General features: G+C 56.5%; 1 protein-coding gene across 1 annotated transcript; it reads right to left on the reverse strand.

The window, feature by feature from the left end:
- Positions 1–9,692: 9,692 nt before the first annotated feature.
- Positions 9,693–10,472, reverse strand: LOC126232401 (uncharacterized). Its single transcript, XM_049942666.1, has one exon. The coding sequence runs from the start codon at positions 10,470–10,472 to the stop codon at positions 9,693–9,695; it is 780 nt and encodes a 259-aa protein (XP_049798623.1).
- Between the last annotated feature and the right edge of the window lie 12,441 nt (positions 10,473–22,913).

Genomic DNA, 22,913 nt, shown 5'->3' on the forward strand with positions numbered 1-22,913 from the left:
CCGTCGAAGGCGAAGAAGGCCGCGAAGGTTCCGACGAAGAAGCCGAAGGCGCCGCGCCCGAAGAAGGCGACGACGCCGTCTAAGGCGAAGGCTTCGCCCAAGAAGAAGAAGTGAAGTTAAAGTAAAGAAAGGAAAGGGGAAGGAAGGGAAGGGCTGGCGCTTGACCCCGTCGTCCCCCACCCCCCTCCCCCGCGTCGTCTAGTGGCGCGCGATGGCACGGCTGCGCGCGGCCCAAAACGGCCCTTCTCAGGGCCATCAGAGGACGTCGGGAAGGCGTTGATTGTCGTGCTTGGCGCGTTGTGTTGTCTTGTTTGGGTGGCCGTGCGTGCATGCGCCGGGGTGTGTGTGTGTGTGTGTGTGTGTGGGGTTGGTTGGTGTTTGTGTGGCGTTTCTGTATGACCCTTGTGGGTACTGTGTGCGTGCCGTGGTGGTTGGATTGTGGGGCCGGTGGCGGTAGGCGGCGGCGCGCGGTAGCGGAGCGGTTGTGGCCGTTTTGTTTTGTGTTTTGTATTTTGTGCGGCGGCCGACGGTTGGTTTCTCATGTTTCTGGAGACTCTGTTTGTTTGCTTGCTTTGCGGATGGCGCGTCTTGTTTGTTATGTGTGTGTCCTCTCTGTGTGAAAGGGGGACGGGGACGTTGAGACGTGGAAGTGGCCGGCGGGAATTGGGAAGGCGCGGTGGCGCCTCGGAGACGGCGGCGGCCAGCCACCCGTGGTGACGTCGTCCGGCTGTTTGTTTGTGTGTATTTGAAGGGGTGGGGTGGGATGACGTCGATTGTGATTGTTGGCGAGAGCGGCTGTGTACGGGAGGGAGGGTGGGGAATTGTGGTGGTTGTTTTAACGGGGCTAGAGAGAGAGGCTGGGCGGCAAGACCGACAAAAGTTTTGCTCGCGACGGAGAGATGTTAGTGGCCCTGAAAAGGGCCGTTTTTTTTGTGTTGCGCGCGTGCGGTGCCGTGCCGCGGCTAAGCGGTTTAGGCGCGCTCGCCGCGGATGCGGCGCGCGAGCTGGATGTCCTTGGGCATGATGGTGACGCGCTTGGCGTGGATTGCGCACAGGTTGGTGTCTTCGAAGAGGCCGACGAGGTAGGCCTCGCTGGCCTCCTGCAGGGCCATGACTGCGGAGCTCTGGAAGCGCAGGTCGGTCTTGAAGTCCTGGGCGATCTCGCGCACTAGGCGCTGGAACGGCAGCTTGCGGATGAGCAGCTCTGTGCTCTTCTGGTAGCGCCTGATTTCTCGCAGGGCGACGGTGCCCGGCCTGTAGCGGTGGGGCTTCTTGACGCCGCCGGTGGCGGGCGCGCTCTTCCTCGCCGCCTTGGTGGCGAGCTGTTTGCGCGGCGCCTTTCCGCCGGTGGACTTGCGGGCCGTTTGCTTTGTGCGGGCCATAGCGGTTAGCGGTGCGTGCGGTAGCGAAGCGTCCGGTGCTGCCTTGACAACGGGCCCGCGCTAATAATAAAGGATGGGGCCCCTCCACGCCCGCACCAACGTGGTGACCAACACAAAAGTTTTACTGTCACCTCCGTAATCATGTTAGTTTAGAATCAGGCGTCACAGGATGCAGGCTGTGATGTTATCCATGCGTCTGGGTAAGACTACTCATTAACATGGTCCATCAGGAGATAGTAGTGGTCGAAAACGATCGAAGGGTAGCGGTTTTAAGAGCAGAGGAAAAAAAGTGCCAAGGCCAGCGCCAAGGGAAAAAAACCTCTGCGACAGTAGGACGGGTGGTAAGGGCAGTAGCGGCTTGCTAGCTGCGACAGAGCATGCAAGGTGAGGGGGGTTAGCGTGAGGTATCGTGCAACGTTACCTATGTACTGCTTGGTCGTTAGCTGGGTCAGGCCGGTGCTGCGGCTGGGCTCGCTGTAGTCTCCTGGGCCGGCCGCAGCGGCTTCCTCCCTGTAACATAAAAAACGTTCCGCGCGGCAACGCATGCGCTGCTGTTAGGCCCTCTGCTGCGCCTTGTCGTCAGTGACTTGGTGCAGCTTCATCAGGCTGGTGCAGAGTGACGGCGATTGGCTGTCAGCGACCTCCTCTACTGCACGGCGCAGCCCTTCTGCACAGCAGCGGACATCTGATCCGTACTTTCAGTGATCTGCGCCGCAACAGCGTCGGAGAGGTGCAAGCCGTTCGCTCGCGCTTGCGCAATGAGGGCTGCCTTTCTCTCTTCTGGGTCCCTTGAGCGGTCGAATGCCGCATCTGGCGGCGTCGCCACCGGCTCCACTGGGGCGGCGGTTGTCTTCCTTGCGCCTCTCACCTGCGGTGCTGCTGGAACAAGAGCAGGGATAGGCGCGCGAACGTCCTTCTGCGGGATCGCAGGAGTGTTCGCAGGTGCGACTGCGCTGAGGCCTTGGGCGAAAACTGCGCGCAGTTGCCTCAAGGCCTCATCCTTCTCTGCAGCCACGGCGGCTGCGAAGGCAGCCCTCTCCGCCGCCATGACGGCTTTGAGGGCTGCTGTGGCCTCCTTCACGGCGGTGCCGAGTTCGAGGTCACATCTCTTCGCAGGAAGGCGAGCTGCGTCCGGGCTACCCGTTTCCGAGCGGCCGTCCCCGCCCCTGGCAGGTGGATCTGCTGCTGCGCCTTCCCTCAGCTGCACCGGGCTGTTCTGCGCCCTACGCCGTTTCCGACGTCGTCTTCTCTTCTGCTGCTGCGTCGGTGCGGCCGCGGCCGCCTCGCCGCCCCCGGCACGGCTGCGGCTTGAGAAAGCCGCACAGCCGCGCCAACTGGCGACGTGCGGGCCGCCACACCGGACACAAGTCGGCAGAGCGTTGCTGCCGCGGTCGCAGGCGCGGCTGTCGTGCTCACCTGAGCACTTGACGCACCGCGCCGCGTTGCGGCAATACTTCGCTACATGGCCCTCGCCCTGGCACCTGAAGCACTGGGGCTGAGGATCCATGGCGGTCGGGAGAGCCTCCATCGTAACCGGGAAGCCCAACAACTTCCGCAAGTCGAAGATGTCACTCCCGCCGTCGACCGTTTGCACGGTCACGGCATAGAGCGGCGCCCTCTTCTTGTTGGTTCGGTTGTGCAACCTTGCGGCTGCACTACCAAACCCGGCTCGCAGCAGCCCTTCCCGGACCGCTGCCTCATCACAGCACCAAGGCAACCCCCTGAGGAGTGCCTTAGTCGTCTTCACCCTTCCTACGGAAGGTGCCTTCTCTTGCGCCGGCGGCGCGTCGACGATGTGGTCGGCCACTGCGACCTTGATCGCCTTGTGGTCGGCCACGTTTGCGGCTCGAACGCAGATCAGCGAGTCTGTATCGACAGACTCGTAGACCACCTCGTTCCGAGCGCAGCTCGTCATGGTGTCGAACAGCGCTGTCCACCCGCCTTTGCACTTGACATACAAAGGGGGGACAGGCCGCGACTCGTCTTCTCTAGAGTTCCTTGCACGGTCGGCAGACTCAGTGAGTTGCACAACCGAAGGACCCTTCGTAGCGGCAGGTTTCCCTTGCGCACGCTTCTTCCCCATACTGCGAGGCGCGGAACACGACAATTTGCACGCGTTGTCAAAACAACGCACGACAATTTGCTTTCCGCAGCGCCCACAGCACAGAAAACCTCTTCACGAGCTCTCAACGGCCGAGTAAGCGAAGCGCGCAACACCAGCGATGCGCTCACCTCGCCAGCTCAGGGCCCGCGCGGGCCCGTGCTGCGCTTATATGCCCTCGGTGCGCGTGGTGGGGGGAGGGCGGGCCAGAGTCTATATAGGGGGGCGGCGCGCGCTCACGGCGCACCGTAGCCGACTCGCTAGCGCCGGGTGAGGAGCTGCCGCTTGTGCTTTTTTTGTTGCTTGAGGAGGAGGAAGAATGACAGGCCGCGGCAAGGGAGGAAAGGGGCTGGGCAAGGGTGGCGCCAAGCGGCACCGCAAGGTGTTGCGCGACAACATCCAGGGCATCACGAAGCCCGCCATCCGCCGCCTGGCTCGCAGGGGCGGCGTGAAGCGCATCTCTGGTCTGATCTACGAGGAGACCCGCGGAGTGCTGAAGGTGTTCCTGGAGAACGTGATCCGCGACGCGGTGACGTACACTGAGCACGCCAAGCGCAAGACTGTGACGGCCATGGACGTGGTGTACGCCCTGAAGAGGCAGGGGCGCACCCTGTACGGTTTCGGCGGTTAGGCAGGCAGCCGGTGTGCTGTGCTGTGGCCTTCCCGCGGCCGTGCCGTTGCCCGTGCTTGGTGGGAGAGACGAAAAACGGCCCTTTTCAGGGCCACCACACTGTTCGGAAATTGAAAAGTGCGAAAGGGTCTGTGTTGCCTGCCTGCCTCTGTGTGTGTGTGTTTGTTGTTGTTGTTGTTGTTGTTGTGCGCCTCTGTTGCTTTGCGTGCGTGCGTTCCGTTTGGAGTTTCGACGTGACGTGTGTGATGATGGATGCGGGAGGGCGCGGCTGAGTCCGGTGTGTGCGTGGTTTGTTTGTGGCGCGGGCCGGATCATCGATCGGATCAGCTGTTTGGTTTGGTTTGGTTTGTCCTGTGCCTGTGTGTTTGGAGAGCGCGCGCGGCGGCCCGCGTGTCGTCCGTCGTCGGGCCGTTACGCGCTCTTTTAATTATGAACATATTAACAATGATCACATCACATTATTGGTGTATTGATGTCGTTGTCGTTGTTTGGAACGCGACTGTGCGTGCGTGGAGGGGTGCAGAAAAAATGTGTGTGTGTTCGGCCACACGGGCTGTGGACAAGATGGCGGACGTGCGCCGGCGCTGTGGACGTTGTTGTAAAGTGCGGCGAGGACGACGGAAACTTTGCTTTGGACGTAGGTTTGTGTGGTGGCCCTGAAAAGGGCCGATTGTTGTGAGGCGAGCCGGCAAGGCAAAGGCGCGTTTGCGTTTGCGTGCAGGGAGCACGCAAGCGCAGCGCCGCGGTCCCTGTTTAGGCCTTCTTCTCGGTCTTCTTTGGCAGCAGGACGGCCTGGATGTTGGGCAGGACACCACCCTGTGCGATGGTGACGCCCGACAAGAGCTTGTTGAGCTCCTCGTCGTTGCGGATGGCGAGCTGCAGGTGGCGCGGGATGATGCGCGTCTTCTTGTTGTCGCGGGCCGCGTTTCCGGCCAGCTCGAGCACCTCAGCCGCGAGGTACTCCATGACGGCGGCGAGGTAGACGGGCGCCCCGGCGCCGACGCGCTCGGCGTAGTTTCCCTTGCGCAGGAGGCGGTGGATTCTGCCGACCGGGAACTGGAGCCCAGCCCTGCTTGAGCGGGACTTTGACTTGCCCTTGACTTTGCCTCCCTTTCCGCGTCCGGACATGGCGTTTGGCTAGTGGCGTAAGCGCTAAACACGTAACCGTAACGGTGCGAGCCGCAGCGAGTCGAGCAGCGGAGTGCGTGCGTGTGCCGGCGGCGGCGGGGTGGGGGTCCCTTTATGGGCTCGGGTGCGGCGGCCGGTTGCGCGCGCGCCCCATTGGTCGGCGGCCGCAACAGGGCGAGCTGGTAAAGGTGCGGTGTTGCGGTAGCGGCGGGTGCCACTGTGTGGGGAGACGCTGACTAGAGCGGAGCGCTTGCTGCCTGTTGTTGTACGTTCGAGATGCCGCCCAAGACTAGCGGGAAGGCCGCCAAGAAGGCCGGCAAGGCGCAGAAGAACATTTCGAAGGGCGACAAGAAGAAGAAGCGCAAGAGGAAGGAGAGCTATGCCATCTACATCTACAAGGTGCTGAAGCAGGTGCACCCCGACACGGGCATCTCGTCGAAGGCGATGAGCATCATGAACAGCTTCGTGAACGACATTTTCGAGCGCATTGCGGCCGAGGCGTCTCGCCTGGCGCACTACAACAAGCGCTCGACCATCACGTCCCGCGAGATCCAGACGGCTGTGCGGCTCTTGCTGCCTGGCGAGCTGGCCAAGCACGCCGTGAGCGAGGGCACGAAGGCGGTGACCAAGTACACGAGCTCCAAGTAAGGAGGAGGTTGTTACTTCGGCTCTTGGAAGGAAGGAAGGAAGGAAGGAAGGAAGGAAGGAAGCTCCCTCCGTTGCGAGAGCGGCAAAACGGCCCTTTTCAGGGCCACCAAATTGCCTTTGCGGGAAGAGCGGAATTGTTTGTGTGTGTGTGAGTGAGTGAGTGAGTGAGTGAGAGGGGCGGCATAGCTACCCGGTTTGGTTGGTTGCGAGGCAGCTGGTGGTGCTGCTGTGCCGTGGTGGTGTGGTCTCGAATGTGGTTGTGGTTGTGGTTACTGGGGTACGGCCGCGAGGGTTTGGTTGCCGCCGGTGTGACGTGGAATGCGTGCACGAGTCTTGGCGTGGTTGTTTGTCGACACACAGATAGATCGATAGGAGGTGTTGGTGCTGTCTGTGGCGCTGATTCATGTCTTTGTCTCCGTCTGCCCGGTTAGTCACGTGACTGCAATTGAAAGTCCTCGCGATTGATTGATTGTTGGATGTCACCGTTACGGCCGTCTGTTGTCACATCATACATGATGGCGAGGGTGAAATGTTGTGTTGCCGTCGACTATTCCCTTTGCTGTACGGCGCGTTGGTGTGTGTGTGTTGGTGACGTTTTAAATGGACGTGTCGTACTATCATCCATTACGAAGTCGCCAAGAAATGTACGGGCGGGTGGGGTAGGCGACACGCACGGTGGTGTACCTATTTGGCCCTTGATTTGATGATAGCCGTTTCTGCAGTTTGACTGATGATTGATTGGACTGTTGTGCGCACGCACGTCATTCACGGTGCACGTGTGTTCGGTTGAGTACAGTAAGCGTGAGGCTAGACGACGACGGTCGTTGTTTGTTGTTATGGGCGTACACGCGTTTCGTTGGTCTGTGTCCCCCGGTGTGAAATGGCAGGTGTGTCGGTGATGTGATCCGATCCGGCGGCTCTGAGTAACTGTCAATATCGGCGCGGTACACCGGCGTCATGGCAACGTGTCGGTGTTCACACCAGTCGCACTGTGGCACCGTCGGCGCCGCGAACGGTGACGAAAGGCTGACCTTTGATCGGTCGAGTGTCGTGTCTGGGCAGAACGTGTGGAATGAGCAAAACTGTTGGGGACGGAAACAATGGTGGAGGAGGGGAACGGAAAGTAATAAAACAAACAAAATGGAGAAGCAATCACCGGAAAACGAAGCAGGGAAAAACGGAGAGGCGCTGTCTATAGCAACGGAACGTTCCCGTGCATTGCAGCCGCACTGAAAGGCGTTTACGGCGCGGCTGCAGGTGTCGGCCGTGGTGACGGCTGAATTGCATTGCCTTCCCGGATGAAACGTTCGCCGACATGGCTCGGAGGAGGAATCTATGAGAATGCGTTGCCCTTGCCTGCCGTTTCGTGTGCCCTCCTGTTGTGTACGCTGTTGTTGTCCGGTGTAGCGAAGGGTGTGTATGTAGGGGTGTGTGTGTGTTTAGTGGGGAATTGGAAGGTCGATAGCTGCCGTCACGGTCAAGATAACGCAGTCAAAGGTGTCGCGAAAAAGTGTGTTAGCCGTGGTTGGTTGGTTCGTGTGTTTTAAAGAGAATGGACGAGAGAGAGAAAGTAGGTGGAGAGTGCGTTGCGTGTTGCCTAACTGCGTCCGCGAATATGGCAGTAGTTGGTGGTGGGCGTGCCCTTGCATGTGGCCCGGAAGGCGTGTCCGTTTCGCGGTAGTGGCACCGCTGCTGGCATATTCGGGAGATGGGAGGGGCGCGAAAGGAGAAAGGAGACGCGGAGGCTTTTAAAGACGGGGAGGGCGCGTGTGGGTGGCTCGCGCTGCGCTCGGCGGTTGTGTTTGTGCAACAAATGTGTTGCCGGGAGGGGACCGTTGTTGTGGTGCGGTTGTAGCCTCAGACGCGGCCGGCAGTGAACGTGAGACGACGGATGCGGGCCGGGGCGGCGCATGTCGCCGGTGCCATGCCTTTTAAGAGCCGCGTGGTCGGGGGTGTGCGCACCGTGTGTCGTGTTGCGAGACAGCATCATTTGTGCTGCGTGGCGTGGCGTGGCGTGGGGGCGAGGAGAGCGAGCCGCGCGGTGTGCTTGTGCGCCGGAGAATGGCACACTGCGCCTGCCCGTTGAGGAGGCCGATGGCCGTGGTGTGGTGGAAATGGAGCGCGTCGGACGTGCACCAATGAGAAAGAGAAACAAAGCGGCGACAACGAACGAAAGGGGGAGGGAGGCCATTGTGTCACATGCGGCGGTGGGAGGAAAAAAAAAAAAACAAACAAACAAACAAACAAGAAACGAAGACGTAAGAAAGAGGAGAAACAACAAAGAGAATGAGTCGTGCGTTCGCGAGGGGGGGTGCGCGTGTAACTCCGGTACGCGCAGTGCCGGAGCCCAACGGCTGTGTCGTCGACGCCAGTGCTTGTCGGCCGAATGGGTGCGGGAATAGAGGCAGCGTCGGCACGGAGAAGCAAGCAAGAAGGAAGGACGCACGCGCGCTGCGGCGTTTGGCGCGGTTTGCGGCTGGCGCCTTTGGTGGCAACGGCCGGGACAAGCAGCGGTGTATGGTGGTGTGCGGGGCGGACAGGGGCGGCGGCGGTGGTGGACTGGGAGGAGGCGAGGCGGCGCCGACGGTGGCGTGTGGTACGGCGAAAACGGGACGGACGGACGGCGGATGTTGGAGAGGCGCCGCGCACGCAGACACATGGAAGGAAGGAAGGAACGAACGCAAGGGAACAAATGGAGGGGGCGAATGTGGAGATGCGGGCAGGCGGTGGTGTTTGTGGGCATGTGGTGGGGAGAAGGGCGGGGGCGGGAGGACAGAGGCGAGGCGACTGCGTGCTTGCTCGCTCGCTCGCGTGTCTTTTGTTTTTGTGTTTGTTTTTCCATCGTTTGGTCGCCTTGGAGCCTGTCGGTCCCGTCCGTGTGTGGCCACGCTTCGGGTGCGTGTATGTTTGTACGTTTCGTTTGTTCGTCTTCTGCAGCAGAGGCGGTGCGCGGCAGTGGGAACGCCTGCCTGGCGGCTGGGACGGCCAGCAAATGCGGTTGGATGGGCGGCCACAGCACCGCACCTGTGCCCAAGGAGGCGACGCTGGCGGCGGGGCCCCCTCGGATGCGGCCGGCTGGGGGCTGTGTGCGCTGCCGCTGCCGCTGCCGCCGCCGCCGCCGCCGCCGCCGCCGCCGCCGCCGCCGCCGCCGCCGCCGGTGCTGGTGCTGGTGCTGGTGCAGCAGCAACAACGACGAACAACGAGTAAGCAAGAAGAGGACGAAGCGGATGGCTGGTGGGTGAGTGCATTTATTTAGGCGGTCGACAAGGCAGTGCGTGATGTGGCGTTGTGACGGGGGTTTGCTCACGTGGCCTCGTTTGTGTTGATGCGCAGGAAGATGAGATGCGGGCAGACGCAGACGCGTACAGAGAGACGAGCCCGGTCTGCAGCAGGATGTGTGGCGCGGCGCGCCGAGTGCAGAGCAGCGCGCGCCGCCTGGGCCGGGCTGGGCCCGCCCGGCGGCGGGCCGCGCTGTTGTCGCGGACGTGAGCGCCCCCTGGCGGGTGGTCGGAGGCGGCGCGGTGGACGTGTGTCCGGTTGGCCAGTGCACATTGCGAGTGGCTGGCTGGCGGTCGGCGGCGAGACGGGAGAGGAGGTATGTGTCGCGGGCGCCTTTGCTGCGCTGCGTCGTTGCGTGCCTGGGCGTGCGCCTGTCGACTGTGTGTGACTGTGTTGGGCGTTGTGCCACGTACGTGTGTGCTCGGCCGAAGGCGTCGGAAGAAAAAGAGAGAGAGAGACGGGCGGGAAAGTGGGTCGGTGTGCGTGCGTCGCCCGTGATGCGATGATGTCGCGTCATGTCATGTCATGTCTTTGCGAAACGGCTGCCGAGAGGTGTGTGGTGGCGAGCGGGAATGTGCGTTTGGTGGTTGCCGGCCGGCCGGCAGTTGTTGGTGGTTCCTCCTGTGTGGTTGTTTGTGCTGCTTTGATGGCAACGTGGAAGGACGCCGGTTTTTCCGTGCCTTGCGTGTGGTTGTGTCGACGGTGACTGGTTGGGGGTGTGCGCCGATGCACGTGCCATGTTGTTATGTTTGGGTCGTGAGTGTGTTTTTGGCTGTGTTGTTGTGTACGGGAAGGGGGAGAGAGGAGGAGGCGGCGGCGGCGGCGGCGGCGGCGGGGGTGATAGTGCGTGCAGTAGTGCCGTTGCGACGGGCGTCGGGTGGAGCCGTGCGTAGTGGCGGAAAGGTGTAGGTTGCGGGAAGCGAGCCCGTCGCGTGTCGTCGTCGACGACGGGGTCGCGTGCGCTGTGAATCGAGAGTGGCGGGAAAGGGGCAGCGTGCCGCTGTGTCGTGGTCGTTAGCAGAGGCCTGTGTGCCTGTCCGTTTGTTTTCTGTCGGACGCTTGGTGCGAGGTGTTTGTTTTGTTTTGTTGCCGCCGCCGCGGTTGTTTTTGTTTGTCGGCTGTGCTGTGTCGGTGGGTCGGCGAGCTGTTTTGCGGTGCGTGAATGTGTTGGTGCAAAAGTGGCGGCGGCGTCATGGCTGCGACCGCGACGAGCCGCGGGCGCGCCATTGATGATGTTGAACACAGAGCGGCTGTGTGCAATGGGAGGCCTTGTGTACGGGTAGCGGTGTTGTCGTACGTGCATCCGGCCCGGTGCGGAAAGCGCCGTTGCGGTTGCGGGTTGCCTCTGGTCGCGACGTGTGGTGCTCGGCTTTGTGGGTTTTTTTGGTGCCCCTTTGGCCGGTGGGTGGTGTTTGTTGTTTTGTGTGTGTGTGTGTGTGTGTGTGTGTGGTCGGTCTCTTTGGCGCTCGGTATATATCTGCCTCCTGCTCGGTCTTGTTGTCGACGTCGTCTGTAGTTTTTTGCGGCTTGCCGACGACCGACCGACCGAACTACTACCTACCTGTGACAGCTACGTGTGGCGCCCGAAGGTGAACGTAACGTGACCTCGGCGCCCTTAGCCTAACCTAAGATGTCCGGCCGTAAGGTAGGTGCGGCCACCTGACGCCTCACGTCCGAACGCTTAACCTAACTTTGACGCCTAACCTAACTTTAACCCTTAACCTACGTCCACCTAACGTAACCTAACCTAACCCAAGCGACGCCAACCCTAACCTAAGGTGTTGTACACTGCGAATGTCGAAGGCATGTTATAGTCTTAGGTGGAGAGCACTACACGCAACAAGCGGCTACACGGGTAGCAGGGGTTGTGTGGCGTGGGCTGGGCGGTTTTGTTAGGTTAGATGGCCTTGGGCAAGTACAGAAAGGGGGCAACAGCAGCCTCAACGGGTGCGGGGACCAAGCAGCAATCGGTATCGTTTGTTAATTGTCAACTGTCGAAGCTGCGTTGGTACAGTACCGGAACCGCAAGCGCTGACAGAGAAAGCACCGAAGCTCTGCAATCGTGATAAGGTACAGAAAGCTGGCTGACGCCAGGGATAAATTCTGCCGAAATTGTCACAAAGGTACAGACGGTGTTTTAGAAAGGCTCGATTGCATGCAACCGGTGGTGGTGTGTTCGTCGCTGTTTGAGTAGTAGTTTTGATCCTGTAGTGAAGTAGAGGTGGATGGTTCCTGTGAAATATTGTGGGTGGAGGTTACACCCAACAACCGAGCTAGGTTTAATAATAATTGGCTCCTTTGACCGACCTCCCGACGCAGCAGCATTAGTGGCAGAACAACGGAGAGACGGATTTTGGAAACACATTTCACATACATTTTCCTCAGCATGTTAGGGTCTTAGGTGGAGATTTCAATTTACCCGATATAGACTGGGACACTCAGATGATGTTCAGGACGGGTGGTAGGGGGACAGAGAGCATCGAGTGACATTATACTGAGTGCACTGTCCGAAAATCACCTCGAGCAAAATGAACAGAGAACCGACTCGTGGAGATAACATCGTGGACCTACGGATGACAAACAGACCCGAACGTGTTTCGACTCTGTATGTGCAGAACAGGGACGCAGTGATCATAAGGCCGTTGCAGGGAGGACGGTGTATCTATCTGTTTTGGCTAGCAAGAGTAATAGAAGGCAGATTTGCAGACGACCCGACAGATGAAAAGGCAAATGCCTGTTCCGACACTGACAATGTTGAGTGTTCATGGAGAAAGTGCAAGGCAATGGTAAAAATGCGTTTTTAGACAGGTACGTGCCGAGTGTCGAACTGTGAGGGATGGGAAAAAAAACCCACCGTGGTATACTACTACAACAACAACGTTAGGAAACTGTTGCGAAAGCAAAGCAAAGAGAGCTTCACCCAAAGTTTAAACGCAGCCAAAACCTCCGAGACAAACAGAAGCTAAACGATGTCCAAAGTGTGAGCGTAAGGAGGGCTATGCGTGAAGCGTTCAGTGAATTCGAAAGTAGAACAAACCCTATGTACCGACGTTGACAGAAAATGCTAGGACGTTCCGGTCTTGCGTTGAATCAGTAAGTGGCTCGAAACAGCATATCCAGACACTCCGGCATGGTGATGGCATTGAAACAGAGGATGACACGCGTAAAGCTGTGAAATACCTAAACACCTGTTTCCAAAGCTGTTTCACAGAGGACGGCGCGTCAACGAATACAAGACCTCCGCCAGCAACAACAGCAGCAACGATCCACGGACAACGCCCTCGGTCTGTCCGACATTATCGCCGCGCTATCTAACATGGGCTCAATCATCAACTTACTAAAAACGAAAAATGTCTTTGCCATCATAGCGGATACTGCTCGCAAATTCAATGATGCACCAGACTTGCTATCCAAACTACTCACTCTACTGGAAGGAATCATGGCCTTTTTCACTGACTAATATGGATCAAGAGCGGCATCAACGTAGAAACCTTACATTCTGCTTCTTTAACGCCAATGGAGTCGCTCCCAAGAAAGTGGAACTCACGGACTTCATAGAACGACATAAAATCGACGTGCTCCTATTATCAGAAACGCATCTGCGACCCACCCAAACCTTCAACATTCGCAACATGGTGGGATACCGCACTGACCGCCACAATCGGCGAGGTGGAGGCACCGCAATCTACCTGCGATCTTCCCTCACTCACTCCCTCGAAACCTTGCCTGACATGACGAGTCTAGAAGCCACCGCAGTCACGATCACCACAACACATGGGAAGCTCACGTTTGTTGCAGCCTACTTGAGCCCTGGCGCGGCCTTCACAGACGAAGATTTCATCTCCATCTTTGATCGATATGACAGAGTCCTCCTTTGTGGGGATCTCAACGCGAAACATGTCGCCTGGAACTCGCGGCAGACGAACGCCAAAGGCACCCGCCTCTACGACCTCGAACTTCGGCTCCAAGCATTCACCCAAGGACCGGAGGACCCGACTTACCTGCCTACCGTTCGACGTCATCAACCAGATGTCCTCGATGTGGCCATGGTAAAGAATGTGAATCCCGACCTCTCACTTCACACGATCAACGACTTGACATCCGATCACCAGCCTGTTCTCGGAACCCTGTCTGGAGCTCTCCAATCACTGCCACCGAAAACAAAAGTCTCCACTGATTGGATATCCTTCGCCAGGTGGCTGAACAACAATGTGCGCCCCACAGAGCCACTAGCCACCGCAGAGCAACTCGATGCCGCCATCACTCGTCTCACTTCGAAAATCAAGAAAGCCGCCCACCAGGCCTCCACAAAGCTACTCTTCTCGACACCATATCGTGAACCACTGCCGCCAGCACTGCAAGACCTGAAATACTTAAAGAATCGAGCTCGTAAAAAATGGCAACAAACCCGCCACCCAGCGTATAAACGTGAAATGCACCGGCTCTCCAGGGAACTCACGTGGCGTTGCCAGGAATGGCGCGCTGAATTATGGGAGGACCGGATGGCGCAAATTCAACATCTATCGCGTGATGAATGGGCTTTCATCCGTAACATCAAGCAACCCAGACCACCGAAAACGGCGCTCACGGATGGAACCGACCTCATCTTTGACAACCTCCGAAAGGCCGAACTTTTTGCGGAAACTTACGAAACGCAGTCACGCCTGAATTTTGCAGAATTTCACAATGACGAAGAAGAGGACGCGCGCACTCGGGCAGAGGCAAACCACATAAGACAACACCCCAGCGGAGACCGGCCGGAACTGACGTCGCCAAGGGAAATTCGTAGCCTTCTCAGGAAGTTACACTCCACATCTGCTCCAGGACCAGATGGAATCTCGAACGATCATCTAAAACACCTCCCCCGAAAACCGCTAGTTCTACTAACAAGAATATTCAACACATGCCTGTTGAAGGAACATTTTCCCCCTCAATGGAAACTGGCCAAGATCATACCCATCCCGAAACCGGGCAAAGACCTCCTCCAGCCTGAGCACCACAGACCAATCAGTCTCCTTTCCACGATGGGCAAAACGTTTGAACGTGTCATCCTGGCCCGCATCAAGCCGCCTCTCTTGGAAAATGACGTCATTCGACCCGACCAATTTGCCTTTCAGCCGAAACTTTCAGCCGAAATCCAGCTGCTCCGGATCTCGGAACATCTTACCAACCAAATAAACCTAAACCACTACACAGCAGCCATTTTTCTGGACGTCCAACAAGCATTTGACAAGGTGTGGCGAGAGAAGCTCCTCAGCAAACTACGGAACACCACCGACATCCCCAACTGTTATATTAAGATCATCGACAGCTTCCTGACCAACCGCCGTTTTTATGTCCAACAGGCCGATCAACACTCAGACACCAAACCTCTCACAGACGGCATACCGCAAGGATCCGTACTCTCACCCATCCTATTCACCATCTACGTGAATGACATGCCGAAATTACCGAACATTATGCTCGCACAATTCGCCGATGATACGGCTCTTCTAACCAGTAGCCGCTCACTAGATACAGCCATCACCCGTTTACAGCACCAGATCGATATCCTTCTCCTGTGGGCAACGGACAACAAAATCAAAATCAACGCACTCAAGACGCAAGCCATACTCTTCACTCGCCGGAGACCGATTCTTCACCGTCGCCTCCAAGTCAATGACCACGCCATTGATTGGTCCACCACAACAAAATACTTGGGGGTCACACTGGACCATAAACTCACATTTTCAGCCCACGTAAACGACAAAAGCCTCAAAATCATTCGCGCCATCCATGGACTTTACCCCTTCTTAGCCAGCACTGAACTGAATGTCGCGACGAAGCTCCGCATCTACCGAGCGACAATACTCCCGATGATGCTATATGGCTGTGCAACGTGGGGAATCACATCTCCCACCAACATACGCAAATTACAACGCTTGCAAAACCGGTGTCTAAGAATCATCCTCAAAGCGCCCAGGTGGTCCCGGATTAATTCCTTACACGATGAACTACAGATTTCACCTATCGATCAACTAATCCAATTACACGTCCAGCGTCTCATCACCAAAATCGACGACTTAAGAATGTCGACAAGGCAACTCGAAGGAGTCGCGACCATCCAACCCGAACCCTGGCATAAGGTCAAGGTTCCTAGGGCCCTCACAACTCAATAAAAAGCGAAGCAAAGGTATGTAGGGCACAAAGGACCCCAGTGAGCCCAAAGTCCTACAAACGATTACAATAAAGATATACAAACCCTACCTTTCAACCTTGGAAGTCCAGCCGCCAAAGGCGGTAGCACTTCGGCGACAAAAAAAAAAAAAAAAAAAAAAAAAAAAAAAAAAAAAAAAAAAAAAAAAAAAAAAAAACGGCGCGGCGGCTATTCTCTGCCGCCGTGCTTGCCGCCTGCCGCTCTCGCTCTCGCTCTCGTGTGTGTACGCGCGTCGTCGAAATAATGGCAGATCAGGCGGCTACGAACGAGACTGCTGCGGCACCCGCCGCCACCGGCACGACGAAGAAGGCCAAGTCTGCGGCGTCTGCGAAGAAGCCGCGCGCCAAGCCTGCGCACCCGCGCACCTCTGAGATGGTGACGGCCGCCATCAAGAGTCTGAAGGAGCGCGGCGGCTCGTCGCTGCAGGCGATCAAGAAGTACATTGCCGCGCACTACAAGCTGGACGCGGAGAAGCTGGCGCCCTTTATCAAGAAGTACCTCAAGTCGGCCGTCGTGGCTGGCGAGCTGGTGCAGACGAAGGGGAAGGGCGCGTCCGGCTCTTTCAAGCTTGCCGGCGCCGGCGGCGGGGCGGCCGAGGGCGGCAAGGCTCGTGCCGGCGGTGCGAAGAAGAAGCGCGCCGCTCCGGCCAGCAAGGAGAAGAAGGGCGGCCGCGCGGCCGGCGCAAAGAAGGCTGGTGGCGTGAAGGCGGCGACCGGTCGGAAGGCGGGCGCCGCCAAGAAGGCGTCTGCGGCGTCGGCGGCTCCCGCGGGTGCGAAGAAGGCGGCTGCGGCCAAGCCGGCCAAGGCCAAGTCGCCGTCGAAGGCGAAGAAGGCCGCCAAGGTTCCGACGAAGAAGCCGAAGGCGCCGCGCCCGAAGAAGGCGACGACGCCGTCTAAGGCGAAGGCGTCGCCCAAGAAGAAGAAGTAAAGTAGTAAAGTTAAAGAAAGGCAAGGGAAAGGGGTTGGCGCTTGACGCCGTCGTCCCCCACCCCCCTCCCGCGCGTCGTCTTAGTGGCGCGCGATGGCACGGCTGCGGCTGTCGCGCGGCCCAAAACGGCCCTTCTCAGGGCCATCAAAGGACGTCGGGAAGGCGTTGATTGTCGTGCATGCATGCGCCGGTGTGGTTGGTTGTGTGTGTGACCGTTGTGGGTACTGTTTGCGTGCCGTGGTGGTTGGATTGTGGTGCCGGTGGCGGTAGGCGGCGGCGCGCGGTAGCGGAGCGGTTGTGGCCGTTTGTTGGTCTCTCTTTTTTTTTTTTGTTTTTTTTGTTGTTGTTTGTTTGCGGCGGCCGACGTTTGGTTGCTCATGTGTGTTTCTGGAGACTCTTGTTTGTGTGTTTGCTTGCTTTGCGGATGTCGTGTCTTTTGTGTGTGTTGTCTCTCTCTCTTTGAAAGCGGCGGGGGGGACGTGAGACGTGGAAGTGGCCGGCGGGAATTGGGAAGGCGCGGTGGCGTTGACGTTGCAGCGTAGCGCAGCGTGCGCGCGCCTCGGAGACGGCGGCGGCCAGCCACCCGTGGTGTGTGGTGACGTCGTCCGGCTGTTGTGTGTGTATCGTGAGGGATGGGATGACGTCGATTGTTGGCGAGAGCGGCTGTGGACGGGAGGGGAATTGGTTGTTGTTGTTGTTTTGCGGGGCTGGAGAGAGGCGGGGCGGCAAGACCGACAAAAGTTTTGCTCGCGACGGAGAGATGTTAGTGGCCCTGAAAAGGGCCGTTTTTGTTGGGCGGGCGCGCGTGCGCGGCGCGGTTTCTAGGCGCGCTCGCCGCGGATGCGGCGCGCGAGCTGGATGTCCTTGGGCATGATGGTGACGCGCTTGGCGTGGATTGCGCACAGGTTGGTGTCTTCGAAGAGGCCGACGAGGTAGGCCTCGCTGGCCTCCTGCAGGGCCATGACTGCGGAGCTCTGGAAGCGCAGGTCGGTCTTGAAGTCCTGGGCGATCTCGCGCACTAGGCGCTGGAACGGCAGCTTGCGGATGAGCAGCTCTGTGCTCTTCTGGTAGCGCCTGATTTCCCGCAGGGCGACGGTGCCCGGCCTGTAGCGGTGGGGCTTCTTGACGCCGCCGGTGGCGGGCGCGCTCTTCCTCGCCGCCTTGGTGGCGAGCTGTTTGCGCGGCGCCTTTCCGCCGGTGGACTTGCGGGCCGTTTGCTTTGTGCGGGCCATAGCGGTTAGCGGTTAGCGGAAGAGCGGCGTGGAGGTGCGTGCGGTACACGAAGCGTCCGGTGCTGCCTTGACAACGGGCCCGCGCGGCCCCGCGCCGCGCTTATATGCCCTCGGTGCGCGTGGTGGGGGGAGGGCGGGCCAGAGTCTATATAGGGGGGCGGCGGCAGAGAGCTCGCACCAGTCTCGCGCTGGCGGTCGTAGCGCTCGCTTCGCTCGCTAGCGTTGGAGACGTCCGAGGCAGTGTCTTTGTTAAGACGCGCGCAGAATTGTCGTGTTGGGGCGGCGTGCGTCCACCTTCGCGGAGACAGACGCCGCTCTCGTCGCCGTAGCCCGTGTGGCTGCCGCTGCCGCAAATCGCCGCCGCATCCCCTGCGGCTGCCGCTGCGGCTACCGTCGCCTGTGCTGGTACTGCTGTACCGGCAACTCCAAAAAAAAGCAATTGTCGTTGGGTTGTCGTACCGAGGCAGGATATAGGTTAGACTAATTCCGGAGAGCCGGAATTTAGGGACCGTTAGTGGTAGGGAACGCTGCAGAGCCAGGGCCCCTGCTGCGGCGGGACCAGCCCGCGTTCTGCCAGGCTAGATCAAAAGTTAGGGTCCAGGCAGACTCGCGTGCAGGGTCCATCTCCATGCCCCCCCCTCCCCACCAAACTTCATCGGAAAGGGCTGAATGAAGATCCAGCCCAATCCCAAAATGAATAGGACAAGCCACACTCCGACAGGAGCTAAACTAAGATCACCGTCATGTCCACCCAACATAGACGTCCGGAGGAAAAATGATAACGAAGCAACTCTACAATGCACACCACAGCCTGGCCCAAGCCAGGAGCCAAGCCAAGAAAACGAACACTCACAACGGGCTTCCACACCCACAGACATTGATCCCAGCTTAGAATTCAGACTACCAAGGGGCAGACGCTCCCCAAAAAGGCGGCCACAAGTAAACCAGACTACTCCAACTGAACTCTCTTTCGAGAGTGAAAACATATATCAAGTCCTCGACCTTATCGAAGAATTACCGGCGGCTCTGCTGACTCAGAACGAGCCAAAAGAGCCAGAGAACACCGACACACCGGGCAAACCATCCACATCTGAACTCAAGAACACCGAACAAAAGCAACAGGCATCACAACACAAAATGCAAGCGGAGCGCAACATAGCCAACAACAAAGTACCACCTATCGTGGTCCATCAACCATGCGACTTCCAAAAGCTGAACAAAACCCTAAAGGAAAAAGTCAAGGGGCCACTAAAAGCCATCTTCCGCGGAGACAGCGTCAAATACCACTTCGACACAGCGGATGACTACAGGGAGGCAGAAAAATTCCTGAGACAGGAAAATCTACCATACTACGGCCACCAGCTTGCCGACCAACGCTGTAGGCGCTTTGTTATGAAAGGACTACTACCCAACACACCGGAAGACGAAGTTAAAACAGCACTTACACAAAAAGGCCACCAAATCGTGTCCGTTTTCGAACACAAAAAGAGGGACAGAGAGACATATCAACTCATCCCTCAGGGAACGTACCAAATTGCAACGCCACAAATCAAAGAGGCCGACAAACTGTATGACATACGTGGCTTGCTGGGGATGGTGGTACGTGTGGAGGCATACAGGGCGAAAAACGGTCCTGCACAGTGCCACCGATGCCAAAGACTAGACCACACCGCGAACTATTGTCAGCTACCAGCACGATGTGTACGCTGCGCCGGACTACACCACTCCAAGGACTGTCAGAAGCCACGATCAGAACCACCCACCTGCGCAAACTGCAAAGGGAGCCACCCAGCAAACTTTAAAGGGTGCGAACACTACCAAAAGAGGCTACAGCCATTCAGACCAGCCCAAAACGTGACCCGTCATGAATATACAAGAACCGAACTACAGACAGACCCAGCAAGATACAACGACAGAAGACAGACAGCGGCAAATACCACCATCACAAGAAATATGCGGGTAACCGACCGAACTTACGCAACTGTAACCACACCCCCACAGCAACACCCACAACACGACAAAACCGAGGCCCCAGGCACTCCAACCCATCTACAACTGGGCGCCCCACCACAACATCAACCACCAGCAGATCACAGGCCCACTGAACTGGGAACAGCACTGGCGGAAATACTGTCCACATTACAACTCTTCAATAAACAAAACCTCGTGACAACCATCATTACTACGGCCAACAAACTCCGCACAGCAAAAGACAAAACGGCAAAGGCAGTAATACTGCTGGAAGCAGCCATAATGCTCACAGAGTAAAAATGGCGGGACACAGGAGGCAAAAACGTGACATAACCATTTGCGTCTGGAACGCAAATGGCATCAAACGCAAGAAGATCGAAACTCAAGCGTTCATAACTGAAAAAGACGTTGACATCATGCTAGTTACGGAAACCCACCTGCGGCCATCAGACAACTTCCGACTCCGAAACATGACTTGTTACAGAACTGACCGACGAAACCAACGAGGTGGAGGCACAGCAATATTCATTAAGAACACAATAACCCATGACCCAGTGAGCTGCCCAGAACTGCAACAAATGGAAGTCACTCTCGCCAAAATAAACACCGACGATGGGGCGATACTAATCGGGGCCACATACCTCGCCCCAAACCGCCAGCTTCTAGAAGAAGATTTACGAACAGTACTAGATCTCCACCCCAGAATTCTTCTAGGGGGAGACCTAAACGCAAAACATCCCTTCTGGAACTCGCGGATAGTGAACCCGAAGGGAAATAAGCTGCAGTCGCTGGAAGAAACACTCCAGTTTATCGTCCAAGGGCCAGACGACCCCACACGAACACCACTCCTACCCCAACAAAAACCAGATGTCCTTGACATTATTTTAACCAAGGGCCCAATAGGCAATGCAACAATGACAGTCTGCAACAACCTGACATCCGACCATCACCCAGTACTCGTCAACATCCGCAAGATAAGACCACCATCTCAACCACAAACGAAAACCATTAACATAAACTGGGACCAGTACAGAACAACATTAACAGCCTCCTCTCGACCAACCACCGACCTCACTACAGTCAACAAAGTAGATAAAGCAATACAGAAGCTAACAAAAGACATCCAAACAGCCGCCAAAAACGCCACCACGACAACAACAGTCGAAAAACAGCAAAAAAACCTTCCCCCACTACTGCAAGACCTCCGACACCTGAAAAACATGGCACGAAAGCGATGGCAACGAACACGCGACCCTAGGGACCGCAGAGAAATGAATAAACTAACAAGAGAACTGCAGAAACGTCTCACAGAATGGCGCGCCGAAAGTTGGAACGACCTCATGGAAACATTCAGGCTCCAAACACAAGACGAATGGAGATTAGTCAAGAACCTAAAATGCCAACCAACAGGAAAGAGGGCCCTATCAGGCCAACAAGGCACCGTATTCGATGCCCTGGCAAGAGCCGAACTACTAGCTGACACTTTCGAAGACCAAAACTCCCTACCCCAGTATGACGTTCGCACACGGGAAGACCACGAAAAAGACAGCATAATGCGCCAAGAAACCGAAGCACTCAGAAATACAGTACCAGCCATACCACCAGAACTAGCCACACCCAGCGAAATACGGAAAGAAATACGAAAACGAAGTGGAAAAACAGCACCAGGTCTCGACAGAATAACGCACATGCATCTCAAAAACCTCCCTAGAAAACCCCTTGTCCTCCTGACCAGAATAATAAACCGATGTTTACAACTGAATTACTTCCCCACAACTTGGAAAAAAGCTAAACTGATAACAATCCCAAAAGCAGGAAAAAACCCCAGCCTACCAGCCAACAACAGACCCATAAGCCTCCTTCAAACCATGGGGAAAATTCTAGAAAGGGTTATCCTAAACCGCATCCAGAAAGCCCTCGCTGAAGACAACACCATCCGGGCAGAACAATTTGGCTTTCAAAGGAAAGTCTCCGCTGAACTCCAAGTACTCCGGTTAACTGAACATATTGCCCAAAACATGAACTACGAAAATTCAACAGCCGCCATTTTCCTTGACTGGGAAAAAGCATTCGACAAAGTATGGCATCAGAACCTCATATGGAAACTCCTCAGACAAACAACCATCCCGGCCACCTACGTCAAAATTATAGACAGCTTCCTGACCGACAGACACTTCGTAGTCGAAATTGACGGAAAACACTCATCCATACGACCGCTGACTGCAGGAATTCCACAAGGATCAGTTCTCTCGCCGACCCTGTTTAACATCTACGCAAACGACATCCCACTAGAGCCAGGAGTAAATATCGCCCAGTTCGCTGACGACACAGCCTTTTTCACAAGCGGCAAACGTCACCTCACCAATATCAAAAGGCTGCAGCGGCAAGTGTTCCTAGTGGAAACATGGTGTCGCCAAAATAAAATGCAACTGAACGCAGGGAAATCAGCCGCAGTTTACTTTACGAGAAAAAGACCAATCCTTGAAGAAAACCTGCGACTAAATGCGCAAGAACTTCCGTGGAGGGACGAAGTAAAATATTTAGGAGTCATTTTGGACAAAAAACTGCTCTACCACCGGCACATTAAGGAAAAGAAACAAAAAGCCCAAAACCTAGCAAAGGCCCTCTTCCCCATTTTCAAAAGCAAAAACTTAAAGCAAGAAACCAAACGAACATTATACAAAACCGCAATCCTCCCGACGATGACGTATGGCTGCACCTCGTGGGGCACTGCAAGCAGAACCACCAGATACCAACTACAAATCGTCCAAAACAAAGTGCTGCGCTGGATCCTAGGGGCCCCACTATGGGCACGGACCAGACACCTCCACGAGATCATGGAGATGGACATGTTAGACGAAACAGTCAAGAAATTAGCAACACGGGTTCACAACAAACTAGATATTATAAGAGACAACTGTAGGCATCTGACTAACGTAGGCACCAGCAAACCCAAACATTGGCACAAGCAACGCGTGCCACGTAGCATAATTGACGAACCAGCAGACCAAACCGACGACTAGTACAATAGAACAGACACAAATGCTGCAAATAGGTCAAAACCATCAGCCACCCCTAGTAGATTAGAATTAGCATATAATGAATAGTTAGATTAAAATAACAACCACCCCACAATATAAATGCTTAACTAGAAAACCCATAGCTCATAAGGTTATGTAGGATTAGAAATTAAATGTGTGGAAAATTATAGCGTATAAGGATAGGTAGAATTAGCATTATAAAAAAAACTAAGAAACTAGGACTCACATCCACAACCAAAGTACGACAACCCAACGACAAGCACCTAAGAAGAAACAAGAAGACAACGAGAACCACACAACTCCTGAAGAGGAAGAGCAGACCACCACCCAAGGAGGCGGATTGGCGGACACAGTCCGGAAAAATAATAACATTCCTG

The sequence above is a fragment of the Schistocerca nitens genome, unplaced genomic scaffold (genome assembly GCF_023898315.1).
Source record: "Schistocerca nitens isolate TAMUIC-IGC-003100 unplaced genomic scaffold, iqSchNite1.1 HiC_scaffold_478, whole genome shotgun sequence".
Classification (NCBI taxonomy): domain Eukaryota; kingdom Metazoa; phylum Arthropoda; class Insecta; order Orthoptera; family Acrididae; genus Schistocerca; species Schistocerca nitens.